The 14,371-nt window shown below is 43.6% G+C and overlaps 7 protein-coding genes and 1 non-coding gene across 8 annotated transcripts; 4 read left to right on the top strand and 4 right to left on the bottom strand.

The window, feature by feature from the left end:
• The first annotated feature begins 433 nt into the window (after positions 1-433).
• On the top strand, positions 434-506 carry METBIDRAFT_t67. The gene has a single exon. It is a non-coding gene; the product is annotated as a tRNA-Ala (tRNA).
• Positions 507-1,341: 835 nt separating this feature from the next.
• METBIDRAFT_18975 (uncharacterized protein) lies at positions 1,342-1,839 on the top strand (the record flags this gene model as incomplete). The annotated part of the gene is made up of 1 exon (XM_018854826.1): positions 1,342-1,839. A coding segment is annotated over one exon (498 nt), but the record flags the coding sequence as incomplete, so codon positions are not given.
• An 862-nt stretch (positions 1,840-2,701) lies between these two features.
• METBIDRAFT_76475 (putative ATP-dependent RNA helicase) lies at positions 2,702-5,605 on the bottom strand (the record flags this gene model as incomplete). Its single annotated transcript, XM_018858533.1, has 2 exons — positions 2,702-2,715; positions 2,776-5,605. 2 exons carry the CDS (start codon positions 5,603-5,605, stop codon positions 2,702-2,704), a joined length of 2,844 nt encoding a protein of 947 aa, XP_018713939.1.
• Positions 5,606-5,911: 306 nt separating this feature from the next.
• Positions 5,912-6,741, bottom strand: METBIDRAFT_29916 (uncharacterized protein). Its single transcript, XM_018855512.1, has one exon. The coding sequence runs from the start codon at positions 6,695-6,697 to the stop codon at positions 6,236-6,238; it is 462 nt and encodes a 153-aa protein (XP_018713938.1). The 5' UTR covers positions 6,698-6,741; the 3' UTR covers positions 5,912-6,235.
• A 242-nt stretch (positions 6,742-6,983) lies between these two features.
• On the bottom strand, positions 6,984-8,903 carry MNN21 (alpha-1,2-mannosyltransferase MNN2; the record flags this gene model as incomplete). The annotated part of the gene is made up of 2 exons (XM_018857005.1): positions 6,984-8,584; positions 8,687-8,903. 2 exons carry the CDS (start codon positions 8,901-8,903, stop codon positions 6,984-6,986), a joined length of 1,818 nt encoding a protein of 605 aa, XP_018713937.1.
• A 230-nt stretch (positions 8,904-9,133) lies between these two features.
• METBIDRAFT_105591 (uncharacterized protein) lies at positions 9,134-9,814 on the top strand. Its single transcript, XM_018853800.1, has one exon. The coding sequence runs from the start codon at positions 9,365-9,367 to the stop codon at positions 9,716-9,718; it is 354 nt and encodes a 117-aa protein (XP_018713936.1). The 5' UTR covers positions 9,134-9,364; the 3' UTR covers positions 9,719-9,814.
• Positions 9,815-11,206: 1,392 nt separating this feature from the next.
• KCS1 (inositol polyphosphate kinase) lies at positions 11,207-13,753 on the top strand (the record flags this gene model as incomplete). The annotated part of the gene is made up of 4 exons (XM_018858341.1): positions 11,207-11,305; positions 11,378-11,999; positions 12,060-12,431; positions 12,474-13,753. The coding sequence occupies 4 exons, from the start codon at positions 11,207-11,209 to the stop codon at positions 13,301-13,303; spliced, it is 1,923 nt and encodes a 640-aa protein (XP_018713935.1). The 3' UTR covers positions 13,304-13,753.
• On the bottom strand, positions 13,529-14,314 carry RPS24 (40S ribosomal protein eS24; the record flags this gene model as incomplete). The annotated part of the gene is made up of 2 exons (XM_018858340.1): positions 14,263-14,314; positions 13,529-13,933 (listed from the first exon to the last, which is right to left on the bottom strand). The coding sequence occupies exons 1-2, from the start codon at positions 14,263-14,265 to the stop codon at positions 13,529-13,531; spliced, it is 408 nt and encodes a 135-aa protein (XP_018713934.1). The 5' UTR covers positions 14,266-14,314.
• Positions 14,315-14,371: the final 57 nt, after the last annotated feature.

Below are 14,371 nucleotides of genomic sequence, written 5' to 3'. Positions count from 1 at the left end.
GAGTTCCACTTCTACAACCGGAGAACACGCGGTAGTACGCCGTCACAGAATAATCAGACGCGGCGAAGGTACTTCGAGGCTTTCCTCTATCCATGATAACTAAATGTTCGAGGACGAACATTCTAATTTTGGGGAGATAATGTTATGATACGACATGAGCCAGATTATAGATTCTGGGCATCCTGTATAATACGAAGGACGAAGAGTCTAAACATTCCTGATCGGGGTTACCCCTCACCTACTGTATAGAAGGGTTCCGAACTATAAAGGAGCGTGAGGCTGAGACATCCCTGAAGAAGGATAACACTTTTTAGACATCGAGAATACGACAGATAGACTAGGCCTATCCACTAAGGCTGAACTATCTATAAACCGATCTACTCGTAGTTTAAGAGACAGCTCCAGGCTGTTTCATAATACTAGGGACCATCCAGGGCGTGTGGCGCAGTTGGTAGCGCGTTCCCTTAGCATGGGAAAGGTCTCCGGTTCAAATCCGGACTCGTCCAATTTTTACTTTTGTATTTTTTAGCAATATTTACCACCAGCGCACGACTTTTTTCTCTGACGCCCAAAAAAATGCGCAGGCTACTGTGAGACTCTGGGTAAAGTCGTCGGTCCAGGTTTTGTATCGTTAACCCAGCAGAGACCCGAAGTTTGTCGAACAGCTAATCCTGACCTGTGCTTCTTAATTCACGTCTCAGCTATCAATATTTTCTGTTGCTAGCTTTCCAGCTTTGATTTACCAGAGTATCCAGATCACATTGCCAGAGAGGAAAAATGTCGTCTTTCGATGATGATGAAGCACTCTTCGAGGACCTCTACGATGATGATTCCAAGACTGAGACGAAGCCTTCCACAAAAGGTGCGGAGACAGATACTGCTGCTTTAGAGGCCCCCAAGGATGACTCAAGCAGCGAGAAGCTAGAAGTCGCAGTACCGGCAAATGCATCTACTGCCCTGGTTGCCTGCTCAAACACATCAAACGGCCCCAGTACTGCAACCCCAAGCGTGGACCAAGCGAATGTTGGTACTTCTGCCAACGCACAACTTTTGCCGGTCGTATCTCAGGAGGCACAGGCTCAATTGCAGAACCAGCAATACGGTGTTCCGCAGCCTCCTGCCCAGGGTGCCGGGAGCGCTCAAGGACAGCAATTCCTGGCTTATGGACAGCAGCCGCAAGGTCAGTATGGCCAGAATCAGGGTGGTCAATATGGCCAACAGCCTCCACAGCAATACGGCCAGCAACAGCAGCAATACGGCCAGCAGCAACAGCAATACGGCCAACAGCAACAGCTGTATGGCCAGAAGTCTTTCAACAGCCAGCCTCCTTCTAACTTGGGAAGAGACAGTGGAAAAATGTTTATTGGTGGTCTTAACTGGGACACCACAGAGGATGGAATGGTCGCTTACTTCTCGAAGTACGGAGAAATTCTCGACTACACGATCATGAAGGATTCGAATACTGGTAGATCTCGTGGTTTTGGGTTCTTGACCTTTAAGGACCCTCGTGCGGTTGATGAAGTAATCAAAAAAGATCACATTTTAGATGGTAAACTAATTGACCCAAAGAGGGCCATTGCCAGAGAAGAGCAAGATAAGATTGGAAAGATTTTTGTCGGAGGTATCGATCCCTTAGTTAATGAAAAAGACTTCAACGATTTTTTCTCTCAGTTTGGCCGTATTATTGATGCCCAACTAATGATCGATAAGGATACCGGCAGATCTAGGGGTTTCGGTTTTATCACTTACGATTCACCAGAGGCCGTAGATAAGGTTTGTCTCAACAAATATTTGACCTTGAAGGGTAAGGCTATGGAGGTCAAGCGAGCTGAGCCTCGCGGCCAACATCAACAGAATCAAAATCAACAGCAACAACAACAACAACAACAACAACAACAACAACAACAAAATCAGTATAACAACCCATACGCGAATGCTTATGGTCAATATCAAATGCAGTTCGGACAAAACCAGCCAAACTTTGCGGGTGCCACCCCTGAAATGATGCAAGAATACTGGCAAAGAATGCAGTGGTACATGTTCCAGCAGCAACAAGCTGGTGTGTCGGCTCTGCAAAATGGCGATGAGCAATCAGGTGAACAACCAAATCAACAGCCATTGAACCCCCAGCAACAATCTTCTAGAGGGGATACCCCCCAAGAGCCAGCTGGGACCAACGCTCCCTCCAATGTAATTTCCAGACTTCCACAAGGGCCTGCTGCAGCCCGTTCCGATGGATCTCGTACGGGTGGCCGCAGAGACCGGGGTGATAGTGACAGCGATAGTAATGGTCGCAGACTCAACCTTCCGAAAGGCCCTAGAAGAGGCGGGAATAATGCCAGTGGTGGGGGCGGAAGTAAAGGAAGTAGAAGTGGCTACAAGAAAGGCGGCTACCATCCATACGGCCGTGGAAGTAGAAGATGAATAGCATGTTACAGGCAGGCTAGTTTGATTACTACGATAGCGAAAGGAAAATCTTTCATCAAAGAAAAAGAGGAAAAAATAACACACAGAAAGAAACATAGATGAAGATATTAAATATGCAGTTTTCAGATTGAAGATCATTCTCACAAAGAGCACCAGCATGATCTTGTACTCCAATGATACGATCTAGCTTATAGTAAAATATTGCTCGTGCAAAGGAATATGAAAAATTGTTGTTAAGGTGAGATATTGTAGGTGAGTTTAGCTGATACGGAACTTACCTCCTTCTACCTCCGCTCTTACCTCCGCTCTTGCCTCCGCTCTTGCCTCCGCTCTTGCCTCCGCTCTTGCCTCCGCGTCCATTCTTCGCTTGCTTTTTCTCCATCAACTGTCTGGACTTTCTTATGTCCTCAGTAGACCTTAATTCCTGTCTCTGACCAGGTTTATTGAAACCCTTGACTTTCCTTCCAGATTCCACAGCCTTGTCCACCTTCTTCTTTTGCTTGTGATAGTCGTCTCTATACTTATCAGGTGCTCTTGGAGCATCAACCTTCTTATGCTTGAAACGCCTGCTGCCCTTCTCGTTATTTTGCTCCTCAGAAACAGCTGCGCCGAATGCACCAATATTTCTTTGCTTCTTCCAATGATCAAACTTTCCGGATTTGAAGGTTGCAGGAATTCTTTGACCACTCTCTCCGATAATATATTTCTTCCCCTCCACAGATTGACTGTTGATATATTTTCCCTTTTTCTTGTCCCATTTCATCACTTGGGAATTTTTTTGCAATTTATCGTCATTCTCCAAGTCAAAAGTAGCTTTAGCAGCATCGTTCGCGAAAGAATTAGGGACTGAGAATTGCTGATCTTGAATTTCTGAGGCAGGTGCATGGTGACTGATGAAAAACTGCGGGTCTCTATAAGACTTCTTCTTTTGTTTTTGCTTTTGATGCAAGACACTGTCACCGTCTTCGAAAGCATTGGCCAATTCATCGTCATCTGCCTCAATATCCACCACATTGTACCCGACTTCGCCTGATTCCCCCTTCAAGATTTCGTCTTGAACTGTATGACTCAAGCCAGCCAATCTCTCTTGCTCCAATAATTCTCTTCTCTCCTTGGCCTTTCTTTGAATAGGCGCAAGTTGGCGTCTTCTCCTGTTCATCAAGGTGACCATGGAATCCTCTTCCTTCTCCTTTCCCTTCTTAGTAAATTCAAAAACGGTTTCTTTCACTCTTCTATTCTGGAGCTTGGCGAGAAAATTGTCTTTTTCTTTTTCCATGTTGGGACCGAAAAGCAAGTGCTGCTCATCCCAAGAACCCGTTTGCAAAAGCTCCTTGGATCTCTTGACAGATTCTGCTGATGCAGCTTGCCTGGTTCGGTAGTAAAGTCTTTCTCCCTTGACTGCAACATCTTTTATCACTTTCAAATCGTAGTTGCTCTTTATCAAAGTGTTGTACATTTCCTCGACAGGCTCCAATTGATCTCTAGGGAGAGCGCCAAGAACCATGCGATCGGTGTATGAGATTTTTGGCTCCACATAATTGTCTCCTTTTTGAGCCTTGAGTAATTCACACTTCTTTTCGTGCATAGAGGTGAGCAAAATTTTCTTTCCCAAGAACAACTCGATGTCAAGCAAGTATGGTAACTCACTCTCACTTACAATAGAGTAAGCCCATCCTTTGTTCCCAGCCCTCGCAGTTCTACCGACTCTGTGGATAAAGATTTTGGAGGAAGCTGGCAAAGTGAAATTAATCACATTAGCTAACACAGGAATGTCGATACCACGAGCAGCTACATCTGTCACAACCAATAAATTCGTGAGGCCAATTCTAAACCGGTACAATTGTTCACGTCTTGCACGTTGGTCCAAAGAGCCATAAATGTACGAGACGAGGAATCCAGCTTCTCTCAACATCTGTGTGACAAATTCAACATGATGCTTCGTGGGTACGAAGACAATTGTGGAGTGTGGGGATGGCAAGACATTAGCTGGGGGAAGCCTTTCTTTCTTGAACTTTTTGCGCTTCTTTGAAGCGTCGTGGTTGTCATCTTCATCGTCAGTGACATCATCAGCTCTTTTACTCTCCCTCTTGATTCTGGCAAGTTCTTCTGGAGAAGGCAAAGGGATCTTGATGACGTTTTGGATAATGCACAACAACGCAGCCTCTCTTTCTGTCTTTTTAACAGAAAAAAAGCCCATTTGCAAAAGTTCGGAGATTTTTGTTTCTGCATCAAGTCTAATCAAAACGGGGTTGGTCAATCCCGCCTTAGCAAAATCAATAAGAGAACGCGGAAGCGTGGCAGAAAACAAAAGCGACTGTCTATTCAGGGGGAGGGCAGCCAAAAGTTCGTTAAGCTGCTCAGCGAAACCCATCTCGAATAATCTATCGGCTTCGTCAAAAACAATGTACTCCACAGTTCTCAAGTCTAGATCCATCTCGACTTTCAAATGCAAAAATCTACCTGGAGTAGCGACAATGATATCTGGATTTGACATCATTGAAGAAAATTGTTCCTCCATGGCATCACCACCAATGAGGACCACGGAACGCAAATCTGTGCCCTTACTGAACTCTTTGACCTGCTTAAACGTCTGTAACGCCAATTCTCTGGAAGGGGAAAGAATAACGGCTCTAGCACCAACCTTGGCATAATGGGCCTTCAATTTCTCAATCACAGGCAATGTGAATGCAGCTGTCTTACCTGAACCCGTCCTGGCCATACCCACCACATCTCTATTTTCCATAATTAAAGGGATAGTCTTTCTTTGGATGGGCGTGGGCTGTTTGTATCCTTTTCTAGCAATATTTCCCAAAATAAATTTCGAAAGTCCGAAGGAGGCAAATGTTCCAGCCTTGGCCTTCTTGGCAGTGGGGTTGTTTACAGCAAAGTAAGATGCGATATCTTGCGAGTCCTTTTTCCCCAGCTCCTCGTCATCGGAAAGCTCCATCGATGGCATAGCTAATTTTTCGCTGAGTTTGGTGACTTTCTGCTTTTTCTTAGCCGGGAGTTGATCCTCGGCTTCGTCTTCATCATCGCTAATGATGTCTTGAAGTTCCTCATTATCCGAAAAAGCGTCTGAATCTGACCCTGAATCGGAGCTGAAGCCAGAGTCTGAGGCATCGTTCTTTGCAGCAAGTGCAAGAGAGCCTGCGATATCAAAACCTTCGTCGTCTGACATTACTCTACGATGCTTGGTGGTTTGATAAATTTCTTGAAAAAGGCAGAGTTGAGAAATACCGAAGAGCATCGCAGGAGTCGGATTACTGAATGCAGTACACAATGGGGTGCTGACAACTGGGATTCGACTGCAATTGTGGGAAGAATAACTTTTGCAGCTAATCATAGAAAATATAATGTGTATTTTCATGTTTATTAAGTCTTCAATCATCTAGATATTTAAATTGCATCTCACGAAAATACGATTCTTTTGGGGGCTTCTTATCAACGGTTTCGCCATGTTGCGCTCCGTATGGACTGTGTACTTTCAAGAACGAATACACAGTCAACTCACCTCCCGATCAAATATCTTTTTTAGCGAATATCTGCACGAAAAAAATAAGCACACATCTGTTTCAATGACTCCCGACGGCTTGGCAAAAGTGTCTTTCCAGACAACACATGAACTCTTGGCTGCGTACGTTGAAGCTGCTATTAAGATGAAGGTTTTTTAGTATATTTCGGAACCCACAAGCGCTTGATACAGAAACACCTTCAAGACCTGAAGATATTAAACAATCTTAGTTGACCACCAGAATTCTGATTGAGCCGGCTCTTTCAAATGTCGTAGCTGACTTAAAATATGCCAAGGTTATGTCATAATAGTCTCGAATTCGTCCATATTCTCCAATTCATCCTGCTGAGTAACCTTTTTCACCACTTCTCGCTTTGAAGATTCCACAACATGACCATCTAGGATCAATTCATCTAAAATATGATAGGCCTTGGAAAATCCAAAAATGATGTCCAACTCACAAACGTTGCCATACAACTTGTCCATTTGCTCTACGTATCGATGAATCACTTCAAGTGCTAATAATCCATTGTCCAGTGCATCGATACCCATGACAAAGAACAACGATGCATACCGACGATACACAATCTTCATATCCTTGTATTCTAGTATATTGCACATCTTGGCTCTTCGAGACAAGATAATGGTGGTCAATTCTCGAGTGATCTTGGCCTTTTCCTTTTGACTGCTGGCATGATACCATTTGGACAATCGGACTTTTCCTTGTCTCGATAATAAAAGTGTAAATGTGATTGCCATGATGAAGACTAGCGTTTTCCTGATACTTTGCTTATAAACTCCTGCTACGTATGGAAAAGCTATGTTTGAGAACTTCACGCATTTCGAAAGCGGGATTGTGCATGCAGGGGTGCTCACGCAGCTGAGTCTGCGTGCACTTTGCGATTCGTGAGCATACTCCCAGGTAGTAAATTCAGAAGCCACTCGAATCAATTTTGAGTCTGAATTGATATAATATTAATTGTCGTAGAAGCGTTTGCAAAAATAAAAATTATTCTGTAGATATGTCCTGGTATGCTTGTCGCATTTATTCCAACTTGTCAACCGTATTCGTCAAATGCCTGATTTGAGCTGCTATTTCAGCACATAAAAATTTTCGATTCACATTCCTAAAATGGTCAATCTCCAATTTTTCCGAACAAAGTATCGCATCCATTTGTTTCCAGATATCCATTTCCAAATCTGTTCCCGTGCGCCATCTCAAACCCCATCCATACAACCGGTGTCTACCGGTTGCATCTAGTGTCTCACCGGCTTCTCTTAGAGCCCAGGGATCTAATTTTGGGTAATTAGCATGAAGAAATAACATTCTAGGATCGCCAACTTTACCCAATGCATCTTTTAGCTCAGTTCCCTCAAGTGTGGCAAATAAATCCTGTTTTTGTAGATTTTTATTGTAATCATCAACAGGATCATATTGTCCCATGGCATGTCCCTTGTATTCTCCATTTTTTACGTTTCCAAGCGAAGTTAAGAACTTCCCAACTTGATAGAATGACTTCTTGAGAACTACCGTTGCGGCAAGAAACGTTTCTTTATCACCCTCACCTGGCGTTCCTTGCGAAAAAATTGGGTAGAAAAATTTCGGACCGTATGAGTTGTAATACAACGCAAGAAGTACAGCTTTGAGGTGAGACTTTTTGGAAACCATGAGCTGGCCAGATTCCGAAGAGGGGTCAGGAATCGTTCCCACACGCTCATGGTATGGAACCTCGGTGAACCAATTGACTTTACTAGATGTTGATTGTGGCTGATAAAATCCAAATTTTTCAACGTACTTCGGAAGAAGTTCTTTCTTACTGACCTTTTCACCAGCAATTTGATAAAAACTTGGCGATGTGGATCTCCGCCAAAAATCAGGCCAGACAACCAAGCCACTCGACAAAAATGGCTCGTTCTTAAACAAGTGTTCTGGAGAGAAGGCTGCTATATTGTCGCTGTCTAACAACAAGACATTTTCAAAACTTGAAATAAGGATGGCAAGTGATTTATACTGATACCCTTTAAACGACAAGCTGGAAGCGAACTCCAAGTCATCTCCATAAAGTTCCATTGGCAAGAACATACATTTAGCATTCAAAGCAGGAAAAACCTTGGTGCATAGCTCCATGTCGTACTCTTTCAATGTGGGAATTAGTATCTCAACAGGTAGCTCGCACCCTTTGGCCCTCAAGGTTCTGATTGATAGCAAAGTGAGCCAATTGAATTTACCACCTCCAACGAACACAATACCATCACCCTTGTACAATCCTGCAGGTCCATCTTCAGGTAGATGATTCATCATGTATTTGTGAGAGGCAGTCAATGCTTTCAATTCAGAGTCACTCAATTGAAGAAAAGAAGAGAGATATTTCTCCGAGAAAAGTGGGTCGTACTTTCCGTCATCATATCGTTCAGAACTGCAGAAAGTATCATCTTTGTAGTTCTCCAATTTGTTTTCAATCTCAGGTTTCGCATTTATAATATCCTTGAATATGTTTTTGTAAAATGCATGCGCTGTGGCAAGTCTTGCCGAATCGGAGTGCCCCGAGAATGTTTTTATGTGCCCGAGTTTGATCTTTTCAGCTTTGGTTAGATGTGCATCAAAAGAAATTTTCTTCCCACCTTGTTTGATATCTTTGGGTTCGTCTTTTTCGTTGTTAATTTTCTGCTGTTGTCGGCTGGTGTCGCTATTGATTGATGAAGATAATTGTGGATTAAACGGCTTGTTACTGTCATAGTCTACAAGACCGAAAGTAGACCTCCAATTACACATGAAAGATGGAAGCAATCCACATTCTTTCTTGGGATCCTTCACGAATGGCAAGCTGTCCTCTTCGAAGTCTCTCCAGAAGTAGAGAAGTGAGAACACGACCAGCAACAATAACGCTGCTGCCACTATCGAGAGACTTTTATGACGCCGTCTTTGTAGCCGAAGACGAAGAAACAAACTCTGAAGAAACCTCATAGGTAAGCCGGGTGATGATGTCTGTTGTGTAGGCTTATGGAAATCGAGCACTAGTCAATGAGACGGACGTGACAAAAAAGAAGAGCAAGAAGAAGTCGCGTCGATGATGGCAGAGCCTGGGCACTTAAGAGTTATATATATGGGATCCTTGTCTCAGAGGGATTAGAATCAAACCTCAGTGGAAGCTGCGTGATCTAGCTAGAAAATTGCGTAAATCTATCCGAGTTTTCGTTTGGCAGAAAGAGTCTCAGACCTGGCCCGGTCCACCGCGCACAACAAAGTATACAAAGTTTAGCACCCGCGCTAAAAGTTAGCTTGGCTCCCTACCAGTGCGTCTGGCACCGGTAGATGTATCCTTCTTTTTCTCATGATCATTATTTCCATTTTATGAATTAGGATGATTGATTTAGTTTTCTATTGACAGCAGATTATCCAATGAATTCGCGTTTCCAAATGAAGCTATGATCATCAATCAGGCAGAAATGGCCCCAGGTAATTCTGGTATATTTAGATCAGAATCATATAGGCTGGCACTAATGACTTTACTCAGGTGCCATTATGAGATATCACTTATTCGTTACTTTTGTTTCGGATACGCGAGCTCACAATACTTGTATCCTTTGGTCTTTCTTTATTCGGCTCTTTCTTATGCCGGATGCATTGTGGTTCGGTTTCCAGTCGATGCGAATGCAGGCATTATGAAAAGTCGGCATTCTGTAGATTTAGTTACTCCAATTGTCAATGCTACACGAATGCACAACTCAAAAACAGTTTGGAAACAAGGAAACTGCCTTACCTTCAGGAAATCCCTCTAGCTTTGTGTTTCTACTGTCCTCAGATCTATACAGATCTATAAATAGCTCGCGTGAGACAACGCGCAACAGGATAGCGCGTTCCTTCCGAGGAAATAGTAGGTAATGCAAAGTCATCAAGATGGTCGCTTTATACAGTAAACATTTTGTTTTGAAAAACTAACAATAGACTCGCATTGTGATACATTGTTGCCAATGATTGAAGTGGGTCTGCCGCGAACTTCTCGCCTTGCCCTCAAGAACTGTTCAGCCTACTTTGTGAATTCTTTCACATTTTTTAATGAAATTTTACTTGGATACGTAGTTTGTAAGGCTAAAGGTTTGGATTGTATAAATATAGATATGAGATTACCTTATAAAGAGCTATGGTTTTTGAGGTACTCTTTCTGTTTTCAATTATATCTCAATGATCATAATATATTGCTATATATAATACTGTTCTCTGTTTTAGCCAGGGTATTTATACGTCTGACTTGGGCCGGCACCTATCAAAATCTAGAAAAAAATGGGTAGAAAATATCATGTAATTTCTAGCACAACATAAGGAGGTTGTGCAAAAAGCCTGGTTTAAAAGAATGCCGAAAAATATGAGTGAACAATGTTATTGCTTCGCAATATTACTTGTGTTTAGAATCGTGACATGGCATCTGATGGTTTAAATATCTTCTGTTTCATTCTAAGAGACTTAAGCGAGTGAATGAAGAGCAAAATTTGTCAACGTCGCGTACGGCAGAGGCTAACGAAAAGCACACTATTGCGAATATCACTGGGCGATTAATTCAATTTTGCTCGTGTATGGTCCCACGTTGCCAACGTGCGTACTGGCCGATTGTAGCGCGGGGCGCAACCAAAAATATCTCAGGCATCAACTGCCGGGAACAAGGAATACAATAAGGATATACAAGCGACGTGTCATGCTGGGCCATGATAAGTTTCAGCCGACGCGTTTGGCTTCCTACAAGTCATACTTTTTCTGTATGCCTGGGATGCACTATTTATCAATCTCATACGCGGGGTCCATCAAATTATTTCTAGTTTGACATAGCTTGCACCTATTCGCGTCATGGGCCATTTCCTACCTACAAACAGCGTGCGCACGGCACGGCTATCTACTCAGAAAAAAGCGAGTGAAAACCCACTCTTTGTCACCTATATCCTCTTTCTTCTGACGTCCGCATTGTTTCAGACCAACAGAGGATATACACACTTAATACATATTAAAATCTTCCAGGTTAGTTTTGGAGTGTTCAGTTCCGCAACACAGAGCACGCCGCTTTTGCCTCCCTCGGAAACTCGCGCCAGGCTTTCGTTATTCCTCACATCTGGACCTCGTGACCTCGCCAAATCTCTTATAAATTTCCAGGATATCGTCATAGAAGAGAATTAAAAGGAGACCCAGTCGGCTGTTGATTACTCGAGGAACAAAAGCTCGATTGGCATAACATAACCCCATGATCCACTTCCCACTCAATACTTGTAGTGTGCTGAAGAATGGCGATCCCAAGTGAAACTCCATTAATCGACAACGGCGCCCCTGCTGTCACAGGCAGAAAAGCAGCTCGTTCCTTGAAGTTGTTCCGTGGGGATGGCGTCAATTTAGGTGCCCTTATTGATATTGAGGACCACCACCACTCGGAGTACACAAGAACATCTCCTCATGAGAATACGTCATCAAATAAGTCCGCCAAGAACTTAGGGCCAGGCCCTGAGCTGCTCCAGCCCATGCTTGAGCCGGTGTCCTCAGCCACCTATTTTCCCCACACCCCCATGAACGACAACCTTGATTTACAGGCAGAGGCGCACTTGCCACAAAACGACGACTCCGAAGTAGACCATCTACAACACCTAATGGCTGATTTGGAATTCGATAGAGGCTCTCATGGAGAGCTTACGAAGATAAAGAAGCACTCTCGCGATGAGGTTGAGCTTCAGTTGAGATCGAAGAGCACGGCTGAGAAAGAAACCAAAGACCGGCATCAGAAAACCGACAAAGAAGATGCCATATCCGTGAATGAAATATATCCTTTATCTGTTGAGCTACGGCCATTCAAGAATAAAGTTGGGGGACATACTGCGATTTTCCGTTTCAGCGAGAAGGCCGTTTGTAAGGCATTGATGAACAGAGAAAACTTATTTTATGAGGCAGTCGAACATAAACATCTAGGGCTTTGGAGGTTCATGCCCAAGTATATTGGTGTGCTCAATGTACGTTACTCTAGCATCGTGCGTGAAGAGGAATCGGCCCCTCAATCAGCGAATATCAGTTTACCTGAGGAGAACCATGGTGCATATGAATCTACAGAGCTTCAAGACAACGGCATGCCTGACACTCGATCAGCTACAGAGTCCTCACTGCTACACAAGCGTGGAATTTCTTTCCACGACAACACAAAGCAGACAAGCAGGTCTTTTTCAAGGGATGACCTTCCTCCGGAGGTTTCGCTTGACGACAACCGCCATATGATTCCAGATCTTTTATGGAAACAATTTTCCAGTAGTGCGCCGAGCTCGTCTTCGATAGACGATTTTGTACACTCCCCCGAATTGTGTCCGACAAATTCATCAGATTTGAATGACGCACAGAACTTCAGCATTGGATCCACTTCAGTAAATAGAGACTTGCAGGCACAAGTCATCCAAGAGGTCTTTGTTCCACAGAGCAGAAGATCGGAGGAAGTGTTTCATATGGATGATGATGACCAAGTTCATGTGGATAGTGATACTTTGGGTAAACATCCCGATATGCCGGTTTCAAGAGAGTTGATCAACCCCGTTTTGAGGAAACATACGCGTTTCGAGCGTTTCATCTTACTCGAAGATTTGACTGCAGACATGCAAAAGCCTTGTGCTTTGGATTTGAAAATGGGAACTCGTCAATATGGAGTTGAGGCAAGTGATTCCAAACAAATGTCCCAGCGCAAAAAATGTGCCTCAACGACATCGAGGCAGCTTGGGGTACGAGTCTGTGGTTTACAAGTCTGGAACAAAGCCACACAGTCATATTATATGAAGGACAAATACTTTGGGAGAAAGCTCAAGAGAGGAATGCCATTTGCTAAGATTTTGGCTAAATTTCTCTTTGATGGCATCAGTACGCTCTCCATAGTGAAAAAGATACCACTTATCATCAAGCAGTTGGAAGAATTGTACCTATCGTTCGAGGATTTGAAGGGTTACCGAATGTATGGTTCTTCTGTGCTTTTAATGTATGACGGTGCAGCCCCGCTGCTGACTGAAGGCATTAACGTTCACATTATTGACTTTGCTCAGAGCGTTATTGGTGATGACGCGAGCACGTACAGAGTGCCACCAGCGCATCCTTCACTTCCAGACATGGGCTATCTCAGAGGATTGAAGTCACTCATCTATTACTACAAGCAAATTTTCAAAATTGTCTCTGGAGTGAGCTATGACAGCACGGTATGTACCCATGCGTTTGAAGAGGTATTAGGAAATTCACCAGACAAAGACAGCTTCTGGCAACGACTCTTTGCAGACGACGATACAGAAGGACTTGGTGATCAGGAAACCGATCCTTTTGACATCCCGTACCCGGTAGAGGATGATGAAGAGGGAATTTCCGAGTAAATCTATTGAACCGCTGGAAATATATACTCACGGAATAAAGGGTGGAAAAACACGTCTCGCTGTGCGGTGTTCTTAAAAATACAGTGTTGATTCTTTATTTAGTAAATAGTATATGCATCCCTAAAGAAATAATACCACAATGATACTATTTAATTAACAAAAATCAAAGGATTATTATCGGGGGACAAAAATTCTTTTAGGGTCGTCAAGGCATCAAAGAGAAACTTACTCGGCGTTTCTCTTAGCAACCTTCTTGGCGTGGGTTGTTTGGGTACCGAAGATCTTCTTATCTCTGTTCTTCTTTTGCTTTCTTTGTTGTCTGGAAGCCTTCTCGACCTTCTCAGCCAAGCCGTATCTGACCAATCTGTAAGCTGGCTCGAATCTCTTGGCGTCAGCAACGGATTGGTAGATCAAACCGAAACCGGTAGACTTTCCACCACCGAACTGGGTTCTGAAACCGAAGACAGAGACAGCGTCCTTGTCAGCCTTGTACAACTCAGACAATCTCTCTCTCAACTCGTCCTTGGAGACGTTGGCTCTGTTTGGGTGCAAGACGTCAATGACGAACTGTCTTCTAGCCAACAAAGGGTTGGTGATAACCTTTCTAGTTCTGATAGTAACGGAGTCACTCTGTAGAAGTTAGTATTAATGAGCCTGCAGAACGGCATGTCACGGTCTGAGTTTGTTTAAATTTACATCAAAACCAATTCAGTTCTATCCCGATAGGCGAGGTTTAAAGAACCCAGCCTCTAAGGACAGACCCACTTCTTTTTTTAACTCAAGGGGCAAGTTGTATATCCACTCAGAGGTGGTCGCTGACCTCGATCAACTCTTCGGTAAAGCGAAGACATGAAGGAGCAGGCATCTGAGTTCCGTCGGTATCCTAATCCATTATGGAAGCGTCCTTATTACCGGGTATCTCGGGTCGTAACATGTATACGCATTTTGAGAGCACATACCATCTTGTCAATATTGGTGGAAGTTAGGTAGAACGGTGGAACGAAAATTTTTGGCAAAAAGTTTTTGAATTTTCCCGGGAGCGAGCGTGAGGCGCATATCTGCAGGACT

This window comes from Metschnikowia bicuspidata (genome assembly GCF_001664035.1).
Source record: "Metschnikowia bicuspidata var. bicuspidata NRRL YB-4993 chromosome Unknown METBIscaffold_1, whole genome shotgun sequence".
NCBI classification, from domain to species: Eukaryota; Fungi; Ascomycota; class Pichiomycetes; order Serinales; family Metschnikowiaceae; genus Metschnikowia; species Metschnikowia bicuspidata.
Note: the sequence above shows the minus strand (reverse complement) of the source record. Positions and strands in the feature narration are given on the sequence as shown.

Excerpts from the sequence above, each read along its gene's own strand:
- METBIDRAFT_29916 (XM_018855512.1), bottom strand. The coding sequence starts at position 6,697 with ATGGCAATCACATTTACACTTTTATTATCGAGACAAGGAAAAGTCCGA.
- METBIDRAFT_105591 (XM_018853800.1), top strand. The coding sequence starts at position 9,365 with ATGATCATCAATCAGGCAGAAATGGCCCCAGGTAATTCTGGTATATTT.